The sequence below is a fragment of the Sceloporus occidentalis genome, unplaced genomic scaffold, assembly GCF_023333645.1.
Source record: "Sceloporus occidentalis isolate IW3139 unplaced genomic scaffold, rSceOcc1.0.p SCAF_351, whole genome shotgun sequence".
Taxonomy (NCBI): domain Eukaryota; kingdom Metazoa; phylum Chordata; class Lepidosauria; order Squamata; family Phrynosomatidae; genus Sceloporus; species Sceloporus occidentalis.
In genome coordinates this window covers 316,588-332,123 of record NW_028317331.1, presented here as the reverse complement: position 1 = coordinate 332,123, position 15,536 = coordinate 316,588, and the positions used below count along the sequence as shown (strand labels likewise).

Below are 15,536 nucleotides of genomic sequence, written 5' to 3'. Positions count from 1 at the left end.
GCCCCTGCGTCGCATCCCACGTGACTGGGTCCCGAGGTCAGGCCAGCGGGGGCCATCTTGGAGCCGGGCGGAAGTGTGAGCACACGGCAAGATGGCGAGCCCCGAGCTGCTGCTTGACTCCAGTATCCGGTTGTGGGTCGTGCTGCCCATCGTGGTTATCACGTTCCTGAGCGGCCTCCTTCGCCACCATGTCACCCGCCTGCTGCAGGCCGATAAGAAGACCGAGCTGGAGGCCCTGAGCGACAGGTGGGGCCCCAAGGAGCCGGCCAACAGAGCCCCTCTAACGTCCCTCCCTCCCAAGGTCACTGGGAACCCCACGTAATGTGCCCCCCGGGGACACTGGGAACCCCACGTAATGTGCCCCCCGGGGACACTGGGAACCCCGTAATGTGCGCCCGGGGACACTGGGAACCCCACGTAATGTGCCCCCCGGGGACACTGGGAACCCCGTAATGTGCGCCCGGGGACACTGGGAACCCCATAATGTGCGCCCGGGGACACTGGGAGCCCCGTAATGTGCGCCCGGGACAACTGGGAACCCCGTAATCATTGGTCCCATTAACCCTCTCTGCTCCTCTCCCCTTGACCAGTTCCCTCTGTGTCTCAGTCAGGTGCTGCTCAGGAGCCGTATACTCCGGGAGAATTGCAAATACATCCCCCGACAGGTACGTCTGAACCTACGCCACGGGGCATCTGGAGCGGGGAGCGTGACTGCGTGCCACGGGGCATCTGGAGCGGGGAGCGTGGCTTGTCAGGGACGGGCAGAGCCACCCTGTGCCACGCGGAATGCCCGGGCTGGAAGGAACACGCATGATCCGTGTAGCGTTTGTTACCTGACCCAGATTTCTCTCCTTCCTCAGTCTTTCCTGATGAGGAGGAATTACTTCAACGACGCAGAGAATGGATTCTTCAAGAAGACGAAGAGAAAAGTGACCCCGAAGAACCCGATTACCGGTAAACTGACCCAATGTATTATTGTGGTAGAAACCCAGAACCCGCCGGCCCCCGTCTAGTCGCTCGTTTCTCCTTAATCAGTCGTTGGTCTCGTCTTAGATTCAGGAGCCGTATGTTTATCCCATGCATGTTTAATACCCTCACTGCATTACCTTCTACCACTTCTGCTGGGAGGTTGTTCCACTCTCTCACTAAACGAAAAAGTTTTATAGCAGCTTACAAGCTCCCATGTCTTCACTCTTGTTCTGCCACCCACAGATCCCACCATGATGACGGAAATGATGAAGGGGAACCTCACCAACGTCCTTCCCATGATCCTCATAGGAGGTTGGATCAACTGGGCATTCTCCGGCTTCCTTACAAGTAGGTGCAGAGTCCTGCGTGTGATGTCATCGGTGGCTGGACGGCGGTTTTGCTTGGACCCCGATGCGTTTCACTGCATGTTCTCTTTAGTTATTGGAGTTTGACTCCTCCCCCTGCTGTCTACACGCTTCTTGCACATGCTCATTGGCCATTCCATCGAGGCAGCAACCAATGGCTTGTATGCTACATAAATGTCGGTGTAGAGATACGTGACATGTGATTGGCTAGCACCGGTGCTGCACACGAGTAAGAAGTGTGCCGCGGTATGCTTGCTGCCTCTGGTACCCGGGGGGGGCTTGTTTGAGCTGCTGCTGACTCTCTTCTGACATCTTTTGCAGCGAAGGTGCCATTCCCCTTAACCCTTCGATTCAAGCCCATGTTGCAGCGCGGCATAGAGCTGGTATCGCTGGACGCCTCGTGGTAAGTGCCCCCGGCGCATTGGATGCTGCCCCCCGCCAGGCTTTCCAGCCCTCACCTTACTCTTTGGTTGCAGGGTGAGCTCGGCCTCGTGGTATTTCCTCAACGTGTTTGGTCTCCGCAGCATGTACACGCTGCTCCTGGGGCAGGACAACGGTGAGTAACGGGCGGCCGTTAGCCGGGACGGGGGGGATGAATGCCAGAATAATTACCGACTCCTTACAGCCGCCGACCAGAGCCGCATCATGCAGGACCAGATGACGGGGGCCGCGATGGCCGCACCGCCCGATCCCAACAAAGCCTTCAAGGTAAGACTTGTCACTATCGGCTAGAGAATGGCCTGTCTTCCCCCGGCGACCGTCGGGCGCTTGGGGGGGTTAATAGATTATATTTTTAATATATACAATAATCTGATTCAGGCTGAATGGGAAGCCATGGAGATCACGGAACATCACTGGGCGCTGGAGAACGTCGAGGAGGACCTGACTTCCCACGACCTGAACCTCGAGAGTGATCATTGAGCCGCGGCAGACATGGCTGGTGCCGGCCGGGAAACGCGTGGAGATTTTCAGACATGTTCTATTTTCCTACGGATGCAATAAAGTTCTTTACTAAAGCCGGAGTTTCCATGTTCCCGGGGGGGGGTGTAGTTTATTTTGCCGAATCCAGAAAACATCTCCAGAATGCGGTTTGAAGTTTGGATTTTAATAGTTGTTCATACATGTGATATGTAGCGGGGAGAGGGGGGTTTCAGTCCGGCTCCTCTCCCACGACGCAAACAGATCATTTGTTTTAAGTTGGGAAGGGAATGCAGCCTCCGCGGGGGCGGCAGACGCCCTCTCCATGCGCAGAATCGGGGTAGCAGTGTTCTAACCCGCTCGCCTCACGCTGGTCCCGGGCTGTTCCCTGTCTAATACTGACACAGCCCTGCAACTTAATTCCTGAGTAAAACCTGGTGCCTCCGCTTTGGAAACGCGCATGCTACACGTGTACGACCTCGAGCTACACGGGGCACCTAGTCTAATTCAGAGACCCCAAAAAGATTAAATACACCCTCTGCAATATAAATGAGGATACGGTCATACTGCGATGGCTTAACATTGGGATTCGAAACCCCCTCCCCCACTGATTACCTAGAACCTTCCTCCTCATCACACTCCACTCGCTTCCCCACTCACTCCACTGCAGCGTCATACTTCAAGCCCCCCACAGTCCTCTCCCTTTTCTCCCCTTCTGATGTAGGAGGCTCCGAGCAAAGGCTGCAACCTGGTTTTGTGTGGTCTAGAACCTGTCCGGTTCTGCGCCAGGTCAGGTGGCAGCTGTGAAAAGTCCTTCATATACAGGAGCACTGCGGGGCATCCAGGGCCAAGGAAAAAAAAAAAGTCAAGCACACAAGGGTAGAAGGGGCAGCGAGAGCACAGCATGACACACAGCAGGGGTGGGAAGGGTCCCAGGAGGGACAGCAGCAAATCGGCACGTAGTGTCCGTACTCGGATCGCATGGGCTTGGGAGATAATATGGGGAGTGTAGGTGCCACATGCTGGCACTGCCTAAGAGCCACGTTCACTCATCCGGCAGCCGCGGGCACACACGGCACGGCCCGGCTCCGCTTTCTTCCAGCGCTCTGGGCCTCTCGTCCTGAGGCCAACGCTCCATCTCTTCACCCGAGGACCAGGTTGAGCCCGTGAGACTGTATGTGAACTAAAAGAGAGAGACGCAAAGACGTCACGTGAGCACCGCATGTGTTTACCAGGAGCCAGAGCCCCCCCACATGCCCTAAAATCTTGCCCAACCCACCCATGTTCTACAAGGAGCGTCGGTGGCCCACGCCATGGACCAACACTAGACCCGGGCCTCGGTTTGTTACCCTACATCCGGCAAAATCCCACCCCCGCAGGCAGCGAGGACCGTCTCCTCACCTGGCTCAGGCACCGGCCGGTGCTTCTTCTCCGGTTCCAGGCTAATCTCTTTCAGTGTAAAGATGGACGTGGCTGGAGAAGAAAAGAGAATCCGGATTACCCCCAAGTGAAAAATACCCCTAAAAACCCAAAGCGGTGAGAAAAGTAACCGGCTGAGCGGCACTCACTGTCCGGCAGTTTGTGGATCCTCTCCCCGAGCTCATGGAAGTACGAGTGCCTCATTGCATCCTCGGCAGAGATCCTGCTCCTGCCCTCCAGCTACGAGAAGAAAACATGAGCCGGTAAATACTGCGAGGAGCGACAACCTCCGGCCGGCCAAACCTCTACGACCGGTATGAGCTCTGTGTATCCGCGCCGCGCGCCTCTGCGTTGCTCTTACCTGGAGTAGTTTGGATAACAGGTCAGCTCCCTCCGTGTCCAGCCTGCGCAGAGAGACAAGAATCAGTTTGCCATCAGTGAATACCCGCGGAATCGTACCTGCGCCGGACGCTCACCTCGCTGCATGCTTCTGGAGGGGATCGGGATAATATTTGGGATAATTGTAGGATTTAAATTCTTCATTCGAGAGAATTCCTGGCCACGTTTCTTCCGTGGGGGTCCCTGGGGAGACATCAACAGTCATTTTTATTTCATAATATTGGAGCAGTCACCCGGGAGCAGCGACGCACAGGAGCAGTCACCCCGATCCGCACGCCCTTCCCACAGGAGCAGTCACCCCGATCCGCACGCCCTTCCCACAGGAGCAGTCACCCCGATCCGCACGCCCTTCCCACACGATGCACAGGAGCAGTCACCCCGATCCGCACGCCCTTCCCACACGATGCACAGGAGCAGTCACCCCGATCCGCACGCCCTTCCCACACGATGCACAGGAGCAGTCACCCCGATCCGCACGCCCTTCCCACACGATGCACAGGAGCAGTCACCCCGATTCGCACGCCCTCCCACAGGAGCAGTCACCCCGATCCGCACGCCCTCCCATGCGATAGATGGGGGCAGCTAACTGGATTATTACCCCCACCCAAACAATACATGGGGAGTCCCGTTAGTGAAAATACCGAGTATGCGGAATATAAAATGCAGCTGTTCCTCCACGGTGGATCCTGGGAAGAGCGGTCGCCCTGTAACCATCTCGTAGAAAATACAGCCAACTCCCCTAAAATAACAGAGACAGGATTAAGGGCGCCCCCTACATCCAGCCCCCGCCCCCAACGCCACTCTCCCCACCCACTGAGCATGTGAAGCCGTCTCACACGGATGTAAAAAGCGTGACTCCCGGCGCATGCGCACATTACACCTGGCGCACTCGTTGTGTACTCACACCTCTCATACATCCCCCCGATCCAAGCTAATTGTAATATATTAAGCGACCCTCACCACATATCAATCTGCGTGGAGTATTCCGTGGACCCCAGCAGGATGTCCGGCGGCCGATACCACAGCGTCACCACCTCGTTGGAGTAGGTCTTGGTGGGGATGGATTTTGCACGGGCTAAACCTGGGGAAGGAAAAGCTCTCCATTAACAGCCCTCTCTTCTCATTACTGACCCCCATTCCCGGCCACCGTCTCCCTCCCCGCTCACCGAAGTCGGCCAGTTTCAGTTCCCCTTTCTCGTTGATGAGAAGGTTCTGGGGTTTCAGGTCTCTGTGAAGCACTTTACGCCGGTGACAATAAGCCAGACCCCGGAGCAGCTGGAAAAGGAAGAGCTGGGGGAGAAGGCAGCGGTCATTCATCTGTGCAGCTTGACACGTACCTGACCCGCCCCCAATGACCCGCCCCCAATGACCCGCCCCCAATGACCCGCCCCAATGACCCGCCCCAATGACCCGCCCCAATGACCCGCCCCCAATGACCCGCCCCAATGACCCGCCCCCAATGACCCACCAACCCCTTGAGTATCACCCGGACATCCCCCTGCCCCGGTCTCCTCACCTTCACATTGTGGAGAGCTATGAGGTTACCGCAGTCGTCCAGATACTGCTTCAAATCTTTGTCCTGAAAAACAACAGGCTCCACGTCACGTCCACGACAACCAAACCTGGCCCCCGTTTCTTCACCAAACTCATGGTTTTTTTTTTGTATTGTGTCTGAATCTAGGACACTCCAGACAAAAAGGTCACACAGCGAAGGTTCTACAAGACGGGCTATAACGAGAAGTGAACATCCCCTCGGGCATCACGTCCCTCCGCGGCCACTTCCCCCCCACTCACCAAGTACTCAAAGACGAGCGTCAGAGTCCTCTCCGTGTGGATGATGTCATGAAGGGTGACAATATTCGCGTGTTTTAAATCCTTCAGGAGAGAAACTACCAAGAAAAGAACAGGAGCAGAAGAGGCTTTAGTCGGGGGCGAGCTTCAGAAGGGATTTGAGAATCACGAGGCGTTCACTAATCCCGTGGACTCGTGCCCTCCGGACGTGAGACCTAAACCTGGGGCAGTTTACACTCCGGGGCCAATTTATTAGCAGAAATAGCCGAACGGCTACAAGTTGGGGATATAAGGCAAGCTGCGGCGCTCCAGGGGTTTAGCTGCGGTGGGACGGGACAGAAGAACGGAAGGAAGCCCCCGTGGCCGCTGTGGCTGTTGGCAGCAGAGGTCCCAGAGTAACGAGAGAACGGACTGACCGGCCACGAACACTCAAATAACCTCTACAAACTGGAGAGTCCACCCTACAGCGAGCGTTTCGGCAGAAGACCACCCTACAGAAAGCTGTACCCAATGACGGGGGGCGCTGAACGCAGCCCTACAGGATCTCCCGATGTGATGAGCACGGCCGTAAAATAAGCTGCGGCCTTCTGGGGTGAGACCGCTGGCCACAAACCCCCCCCCCCCCCGATCCCGACCTCCCCAACACTCACCCTCTCGGATGGCTGTGCACGGGGCTCCCTCCTCGTGTTCCAGTCGGATCTCCTTAAGAGCTACCAGGTTCTCGGTCAGTTTACTGCGGCCCTTGTACACGGTGGCGTAAGTGCCCTGAATTATGAAACAAAGAAACATTAACACGCAGAACAGTCTCTGTGGCTCCCGCGCACCACGCGCACTCCCGCGCCCTGCACCACGCGCACACCCGCGCCCTGCACCACGCGCACTCACCTCTCCGAGCTTATCCAACTTGACGTAAGTCTCCAGCTTCCCAAACCCGATCTCCGACTGCAAGACACAGAGACACGGGAACCGTCAGCAACAGGTGCAGCAGATCTGCCCCTGCCACCCTCACCCCACGGGATTGCCGCACGCGTGCTCCCCAGACCCCGCTTCCCGTACGCACATTCAGGGCCGCTTACCAGCGAAACGCGCCGTAGTCTCCTGCTCAGAGGTTTATCGAAAGGGGGGCTGCTGAGAGCCAGTTTCTCCAGGTACCCCTCGGGAAGACGGATATCAGCCGGCAGGGACAGGCGCTTATTGACGTCCTGAGAGTGAGAGAGAGAGAGAGTGAGAGTGAGAGAGAGTGAGAGAGAGTGAGAGAGAGTGAGAGAGAGTGAGAGAGAGTGAGAGTGAGAGAGAGTGAGAGTGAGAGAGAGTGAGAGAGAGTGAGTGAGAGAGAGTGAGAGAGAGTGAGAGTGAGAGAGAGTGAGAGAGAGTGAGAGTGAGAGAGAGTGAGAGAGAGAGTAAATGCTCATTACTGCCCCGAGAGGAGGAAAGAAGAGGGGCAAGCAGGGGTGAGGGAGGGCAACACCTTCCGAGCAAAGGGGGGCAGAGATCGGCCATCTGGCTGAAACGTTACCTCTGTGGATATTTTCCGGGCCACGTTATTCCTCATCCGCACTCGCACCGGGGACTGGACCTCGTCGGAGGAGCCCGAGGCCTGGTCGCTCTCCCCATCGGAGCCCATCTTCAGGTCTTCATGTACAATCTCTAAACAGAAAGGGCGTGCGGGCATCAGAGGGGGAGGGATGCTAAATGCAGCTATGGGATCGCTGCTTGGCGTGCCCCTTGCTGGGGGGGAACTGCCCCTGCGCTGGGGGGGAAACTGCCCACTCATTGCAGACAGAAAGGAGGTATGAAATGGGAAGGGTAGAGGGGCCACAGACCACATAAAGAAAACAACTCAAGACAACACTGGACAATAGGAGAGCACACAGCGCCCCCCGCAGGAGCAGCCGGGAATACAGCCGCTCGCACAGCGCCCCCGCAGGAGCAGCCGAGAATACAGCCGCTCGCACAGCACCCCCCGCAGGAGCAGCCGCGAATACAGCTGCTCGCACAGCGCCCCCCGCAGGAGCAGCCGGGAATACAGCCGCTCGCACAGCGCCCCCCGCAGGAGCAGCCGGGAATACAGCCGCTCGCACAGCGCCCCCCGCAGGAGCAGCCGGGAATACAGCCGCTCGCACAGCGCCCCCGCAGGAGCAGCCGGGAATACAGCCGCTCGCACAGCGCCCCCCGCAGGAGCAGCCGGGAATACAGCCGCTCGCACAGCGCCCCCGCAGGAGCAGCCGGGAATACAGCCGCTCGCACAGCGCCCCCGCAGGAGCCGGGAATACCGAGGGGTTACAGGAGCAATCAGCAGTCACACAGATTACAAGTTTTTTTTTTAAAGGGTTAATAACACAAAGTGCCCAACGTGGGGAAATCTGGGGTTTATTCCAAAAACAGAGAGAAAACAATTTGCTACTCCGTAATCACCTAAAAGACACGCACACAGGTAGCAGGCGACACGTTAAGCGAATCGCACACATCACACAGCGGTCCATTCACACGCACACAGCGTGACGGCAGCGTGTAAGCAGAGCGCAGCGCATGCACACGCAGACACGCACACACGTACCTAGTCTGCTGCTCCTGTTCAGGTAAGAGCTCAGGCTCCTGCAGATGGCGCTGTGAGGCCGGGGGATGGGCGGCTTTTGGAAGGAGCCGGCTGTGTACTGATGCAGGAAGGATTGCATGCTGTGGGACGAGAGGCTTCTCCCATTTCTGACGATGGGCTCTGAGGGGCAGGACAAGAGCAGGGGCAGAAAGAGGGGCAAGAGCAGGGAGGGTCACGTAGGGAGATAGGGGCAAAGGGCGATATGGCAGGGCGGAAGCAGGTAGGGAACATGTATCGGGAACATGTATCGGGAACCCGTTGTAAGGATGGACGGAATAATGGAAAAAAGACAGAAATGAAGCCATTGGGGAGAAGGTGGATGGGTGGGAGTGCCACGACAGGTTTGAGATGGGGGGGCGGGGGTAGCAGGGAGAGGGAGAAACAGCAAGGGAAAAAAATTAACCAAAAAAAAAGGAAATCATAAAATATAAAATAATAATAAACGGAGAACCAAAAAACATACAGGAAAGAAAATACCCAGATTTCCCCCCAAAATCAGCCGCATGCAAAGCAACTTACCGTCCGTGTGTCGGAGAAACACCCCGTGTCCCGAGTACCAGAGAGACCCACTTACCGTACGGGGGTCGCACTCAGGGGGTCAGTATAAACCTCCAAATCTCCTTCCAGTGACTGAATCCTCATTCTCTACCCCATTCTCTCCCCCCCGTCCCCTATTTCACGATACATATCCCACTCTTCCACCATCTGCACATCTCCCCCCCTCCACCATCCCAGCACTCTCCACCATCCCATTATCTCCCCCCTCCACCATCCCAGCACTCTCCACCATCCCATTATCTCCCCCCTCCACCATCCCAGCACTCTCCACCATCCCATTATCCTCCCCCCTCCACCATCCCAGCACTCTCCACCATCCCATTATCTCCCCCCTCCACCATCCCAGCACTCTCCACCATCCCATTATCTCCCCCCCTCCACCATCCCAGCACTCTCCACCATCCCATTATCTCCCCCCCTCCACCATCCCAGCACTCTCCACCATCCCATTATCTCCCCCCTCCACCATCCCAGCACTCTCCACCATCCCATTATCTCCCCCCCTCCACCATCCCAGCACTCTCCACCATCCCATTATCTCCCCCCCTCCACCATCCCAGCACTCTCCACCATCCCATTATCTCCCCCCCTCCACCATCCCAGCACTCTCCACCATCCCATTATCTCCCCCCCTCCACCATCCCAGCACTCTCCACCATCCCATTATCTCCCCCCCTCCACCATCCCAGCACTCTCCACCATCCCATTATCTCCCCCCCTCCACCATCCCAGCACTCTCCACCATCCCATTATCTCCCCCCCTCCACCATCCCAGCACTCTCCACCATCCCATTATCTCCCCCCCTCCACCATCCCAGCACTCTCCACCATCCCATTATCTCCCCCCCTCCACCATCCCAGCACTCTCCACCATCCCATTATCTCCCCCCCTCCACCATCCCAGCACTCTCCACCATCCCATTATCTCCCCCCCTCCACCATCCCAGCACTCTCCACCATCCCATTATCTCCCCCCCTCCACCATCCCAGCACTCTCCACCATCCCATTATCTCCCCCCCTCCACCATCCCAGCACTCTCCACCATCCCATTATCTCCCCCCCTCCACCATCCCAGCACTCTCCACCATCCCATTATCTCCCCCCCTCCACCATCCCAGCACTCTCCACCATCCCATTATCTCCCCCCCTCCACCATCCCAGCACTCTCCACCATCCCATTATCTCCCCCCCTCCACCATCCCAGCACTCTCCACCATCCCATTATCTCCCCCCCTCCACCATCCCAGCACTCTCCACCATCCCATTATCTCCCCCCCTCCACCATCCCAGCACTCTCCACCATCCCATTATCTCCCCCCCTCCACCATCCCAGCACTCTCCACCATCCCATTATCTCCCCCCCTCCACCATCCCAGCACTCTCCACCATCCCATTATCTCCCCCCCTCCACCATCCCAGCACTCTCCACCATCCCATTATCTCCCCCCCTCCACCATCCCAGCACTCTCCACCATCCCATTATCTCCCCCCCTCCACCATCCCAGCACTCTCCACCATCCCATTATCTCCCCCCCTCCACCATCCCAGCACTCTCCACCATCCCATTATCTCCCCCCCTCCACCATCCCAGCACTCTCCACCATCCCATTATCTCCCCCCCTCCACCATCCCAGCACTCTCCACCATCCCATTATCTCCCCCCCTCCACCATCCCAGCACTCTCCACCATCCCATTATCTCCCCCCCTCCACCATCCCAGCACTCTCCACCATCCCATTATCTCCCCCCCTCCACCATCCCAGCACTCTCCACCATCCCATTATCTCCCCCCCTCCACCATCCCAGCACTCTCCACCATCCCATTATCTCCCCCCCTCCACCATCCCAGCACTCTCCACCATCCCATTATCTCCCCCCCTCCACCATCCCAGCACTCTCCACCATCCCATTATCTCCCCCCCTCCACCATCCCAGCACTCTCCACCATCCCATTATCTCCCCCCCTCCACCATCCCAGCACTCTCCACCATCCCATTATCTCCCCCCCTCCACCATCCCAGCACTCTCCACCATCCCATTATCTCCCCCCCTCCACCATCCCAGCACTCTCCACCATCCCATTATCTCCCCCCCTCCACCATCCCAGCACTCTCCACCATCCCATTATCTCCCCCCCTCCACCATCCCAGCACTCTCCACCATCCCATTATCTCCCCCCCTCCACCATCTCAGCACTCTCCACCATCCCTGTGCCTCCCCTCTGCTCCATCCCCGCGCCTGCGTTCTCCACCATCCCCGTCTCCCCTCTCCACCTTCCCAGCGCCCGCGTTCTCCACCATCCCGGTGTCTGCTCTCCACCATTGCTGGGTGTCCCTTACCCTTTCTTCCCGCCATCCTCAAGTATCTCACCCTCTGCCCTTCCATTCCTGACTCTTGGTGGGCTCTGCCCCCCATCGGCTCTCCCTTACTCACTCTACGGGATTAAAGCAGTGCAGTGACTCAGTCTGGCGGGATCCATAGCCCCCAATGGCTGGGGTTCTCGGGAAGGGGCACTCACCGTTATCGCTGCTGTTCTCCTCCAGGTTGATGGGCTCGGAGTGGTCTCCAGGGTTTTTCTCCACCGCCCGTCCACCCCTAAGGGTCATGGAAAGTTGTCTTTTGATTTTTTTCATCCGATCCATGGCTTCAGCTGGAAGGAAAGCAGAAAATGAGGACTCGGAGCGCGGATCGGGGGTATTGGGGATGGAGGGGTAAGAAAGGAGGGGGTAAGGCAGAAACGAGTAACAATCACTGATAGCCGTCCAAGTCTGGCACTTATCTGCTGGAACGCGGAACACAATACACTACCGCGCTGCATATCCCCTGGCACTGAAAGGGTTACACCCTGCGCCACAAGGGCCATCTCCCGGGGCAGCTCGGGCATCATTCACTTTGATTTTCACCATCAGCACGGATATAAAGAAAACCTCTAGCACTCCTCGACACACAATCCGTGACTGCACTGAACGTCACAGCGCACTCTAATCGGTCTCTCTCCATGCACACTCAGTCTAACAGAGCATTCTAATAATGTTTTATTATTTTCCATGTCCTGTCATATGGCTCTGATCCTCTGCGGTAGCCACAGCTAGAGCGGCTTTGAATGTTATCGGCTGGTAACAGACCGCTATAGAATGTGCAGAAAGGAGCCGCAAGGGTCTTGTTATTCTCTATGCTAGAAAGTGCGTGAGAAACATAATATCACACAGCACCTCCTCCTGCCTCCGGTGCTCGTGAACAGTCCATCTTTATAGGCAAATACCCCCTACCCATAATACCAATAAGGATAACGGCGTGTAAATAATACTCCTGTTACTATCAGCACATTCTAATTATCATTACTATTACAGCTGGACTGTCAGAACATTCTAACCTTCATCTTGTTACTGTTGGATATCGCAGCATTCTAATCCTCCATCCTTAACCGCGGGACCATCAGCACATTCTAACCCCAGCCCCGTTACACTCACTAATCTTCCTATAATCCATCACCTGTTGCTTCAGCACATTCTAATACTCATATTATTACTGCTGGACTATCCGAGCGTTATAAACCCGTCTCCTGTAATTCATGGACTGTCTGTGCCATTGGAACATTCTAATCACCTTGTTACCTCAAAATTATCTGCACATTCAAATCCTTCCTCTTGTTACTACTGTGCCCCTCACACATTCTAACCCCAGTTACTACTGAGCTCAGCATACTCTATACCTCCTGTCACGGTTGGACAAGCTGCTCGTTCCTCCCTCATGTTCCTGCGGGACCATCTGCACATTTGGATCTCTCTCCCGTTACCGTTTGTTACGTTGTAATCCTCTCTTGTGTTACCACTGGATTATCAGCACATTCTAATTCTAAATCCTGGTACTGATGGACAGTCTGCACAGTCTAATTTCCCCAACAGTTGCTGCTGGATTATCAGTACATTCTAACATGTATCTCATTGCTGCTTGATATCAGAGCATTCTAATCCTCATTCTTGTTTCTGCTGCACAATATATCCCTTTCCTGGTTACTGCTGGCTTCTTAGCGCATTCTAATCCCCCCCTGTCACTGCTGGACTATCTGCACATTCTAATCCCCCCTGTCACTGCTGGACTATCTGCACATTCTAACCCCCCTGTCACTGCTGGACTATCTGCACATTCTAACCCCCCTGTCACTGCTGGACTATCTGCACATTCTAACCCCCCCCCCCGTCACTGCTGGACTATCTGCACATTCTAACCCCCCCTGTCACTGCTGGATTATCTGCACATTCTAACCCCCCCCGTCACTGCTGGACTATCTGCACATTCTAACCCCCCATCACTGCTGGACTATCTGCACATTCTAACCCCCCCGTCACTGCTGGACTATCTGCACATTCTACCCCTCCGTCACTGCTGGACTATCTGCGCATTCTAACCCCCCATCACTGCTGGACTATCTGCGCATTCTAACCCTGCTGTCACTGCTGGACTATCTGCACATTCTAACCCCCCATCACTGCTGGACTATCTGCGCATTCTAACCCCCCATCACTGCTGGACTATCTGCGCATTCTAACCCATCACTGCTGGACTATCTGTCACTGCTGGACTATCTGCACATTCTAACCCTGCTGTCACTGCTGGACTATCTGCACATTCTAACCCCCCCTGTCACTGCTGGACTATCTGCGCATTCTAACCCCCCTGTCACTGCTGGACTATCTGCACATTCTAACCCCCCATCACTGCTGGACTATCTGCGCATTCTAACCCCCCATCACTGCTGGACTATCTGCGCATTCTAACCCCCCATCACTGCTGGACTATCTGTCACTGCTGGACTATCTGCACATTCTAACCCCCCTGTCACTGCTGGACTATCTGCGCATTCTAACCCTGCTGTCACTGCTGGACTATCTGCACATTCTAACCCCCCATCACTGCTGGACTATCTGCGCATTCTAACCCCCCATCACTGCTGGACTATCTGTCACTGCTGGACTATCTGCACATTCTAACCCTGCTGTCACTGCTGGACTATCTGCACATTCTAACCCCCCCTGTCACTGCTGGACTATCTGCGCATTCTAACCCTGCTGTCACTGCTGGACTATCTGCACATTCTAACCCCCCATCACTGCTGGACTATCTGCGCATTCTAACCCCCCATCACTGCTGGACTATCTGCGCATTCTAACCCCCCATCACTGCTGGACTATCTGCGCATTCTAACCCCCCGTCACTGCTGGACTATCTGCACATTCTAACCCCCCTGTCACTGCTGGACTATCTGCACATTCTAACCCCCCTGTCACTGCTGGACTATCTGCGCATTCTAACCCCCCTGTCACTGCTGGACTATCTGCGCATTCTAACCCCCCGTCACTGCTGGACTATCTGCACATTCTAACCCCCCTGTCACTGCTGGACTATCTGCACATTCTAACCCCCCTGTCACTGCTGGACTATCTGCACATTCTAACCCCCCTGTCACTGCTGGACTATCTGCACATTCTAACCCCCCCTGTCACTGCTGGACTATCTGCGCATTCTAACCCCCCCTGTCACTGCTGGACTATCTGCGCATTCTAACCCCCCGTCACTGCTGGACTATCTGTCACTGCTGGACTATCTGCACATTCTAACCCCCCCTGTCACTGCTGGACTATCTGCACATTCTAACCCCCCCTGTCACTGCTGGACTATCTGCGCATTCTAACCCCCCTGTCACTGCTGGACTATCTGCGCATTCTAACCCCCGTCACTGCTGGACTATCTGTCACTGCTGGACTATCTGCACATTCTAACCCCCCCTGTCACTGCTGGACTATCTGCACATTCTAACCCCCCCTGTCACTGCTGGACTATCTGCACATTCTAACCCCCCTTCCTGCGCTGTTTCTTTGGAATCTGCCTCCTGATACCCAGATTCTGCCCCACACCCCATCTGTTCAACTAACAACATCTAATGGCAGCTACCAGGTTAGCCCCAGGAGCCCCCTTCCAACTACCCCTGCATTTTGAGAGCTGTCGCTGCATCCTACCCCCGCCCCGTCACTGCCCTCTCTCCGCCAGATACCCCTCACTGCATCCTACCCCAAACACGCTGCCCCGGGCGGGGGTATAGGAGGGCAGACGGGCCGCTCACCCTGTCTCCGAGGGGCAGTCAGTCAATGACACTGAGAAGGCCCGGCGGCTCCCTGGAATCCGCAGCCATTGTTCCTGTGCCACCCTCCCCCAGCGAATCCCCGCCCTGAACGGACCCTCCTACATGGAGTCCCCTCCCCTTCCTGCCCCCTCCTGACTCCTTCCCCTCCTGCTGCTGCGACACACAGATACACAGCACCGCTATACAACGCAACACATCATATACACACTACTTTATAACACCACACAGATACACAGCACCACTATACAACACATACACAACACTACTATATAACACACCACACAGATACACAGCACCGCTATACAACACAGCACACATATACACAACACTACTATATAACACACCACCGCTCTACAACACATACACAACACTACTATA

The 15,536-nt window shown here is 56.0% G+C and overlaps 2 protein-coding genes across 2 annotated transcripts; one reads left to right on the top strand and one right to left on the bottom strand.

Annotated features, from left to right (window-relative positions):
• Nucleotides 1-91: 91 nt before the first annotated feature.
• LOC149274053 (ER membrane protein complex subunit 3-like) lies at nt 92-2,255 on the top strand. The gene is made up of 8 exons (XM_089505908.1): nt 92-246; nt 608-665; nt 861-954; nt 1,213-1,317; nt 1,656-1,737; nt 1,811-1,890; nt 1,960-2,042; nt 2,154-2,255. The coding sequence occupies exons 1-8, from the start codon at nt 92-94 to the stop codon at nt 2,253-2,255; spliced, it is 759 nt and encodes a 252-aa protein (XP_089362034.1).
• A 1,139-nt stretch (nt 2,256-3,394) lies between these two features.
• Nucleotides 3,395-11,667, bottom strand: LOC149274052 (cyclin-dependent kinase 16-like). Its single transcript, XM_089505929.1, has 16 exons — nt 11,535-11,667; nt 8,419-8,577; nt 7,378-7,508; nt 6,938-7,063; nt 6,747-6,803; nt 6,512-6,626; nt 5,865-5,959; nt 5,587-5,649; nt 5,237-5,360; nt 5,031-5,151; nt 4,712-4,809; nt 4,148-4,253; nt 4,033-4,075; nt 3,821-3,911; nt 3,654-3,725; nt 3,395-3,435 (listed from the first exon to the last, which is right to left on the bottom strand). Exons 1-16 carry the CDS (start codon nt 11,656-11,658, stop codon nt 3,395-3,397), a joined length of 1,566 nt encoding a protein of 521 aa, XP_089362055.1. The 5' UTR covers nt 11,659-11,667.
• Between the last annotated feature and the right edge of the window lie 3,869 nt (nt 11,668-15,536).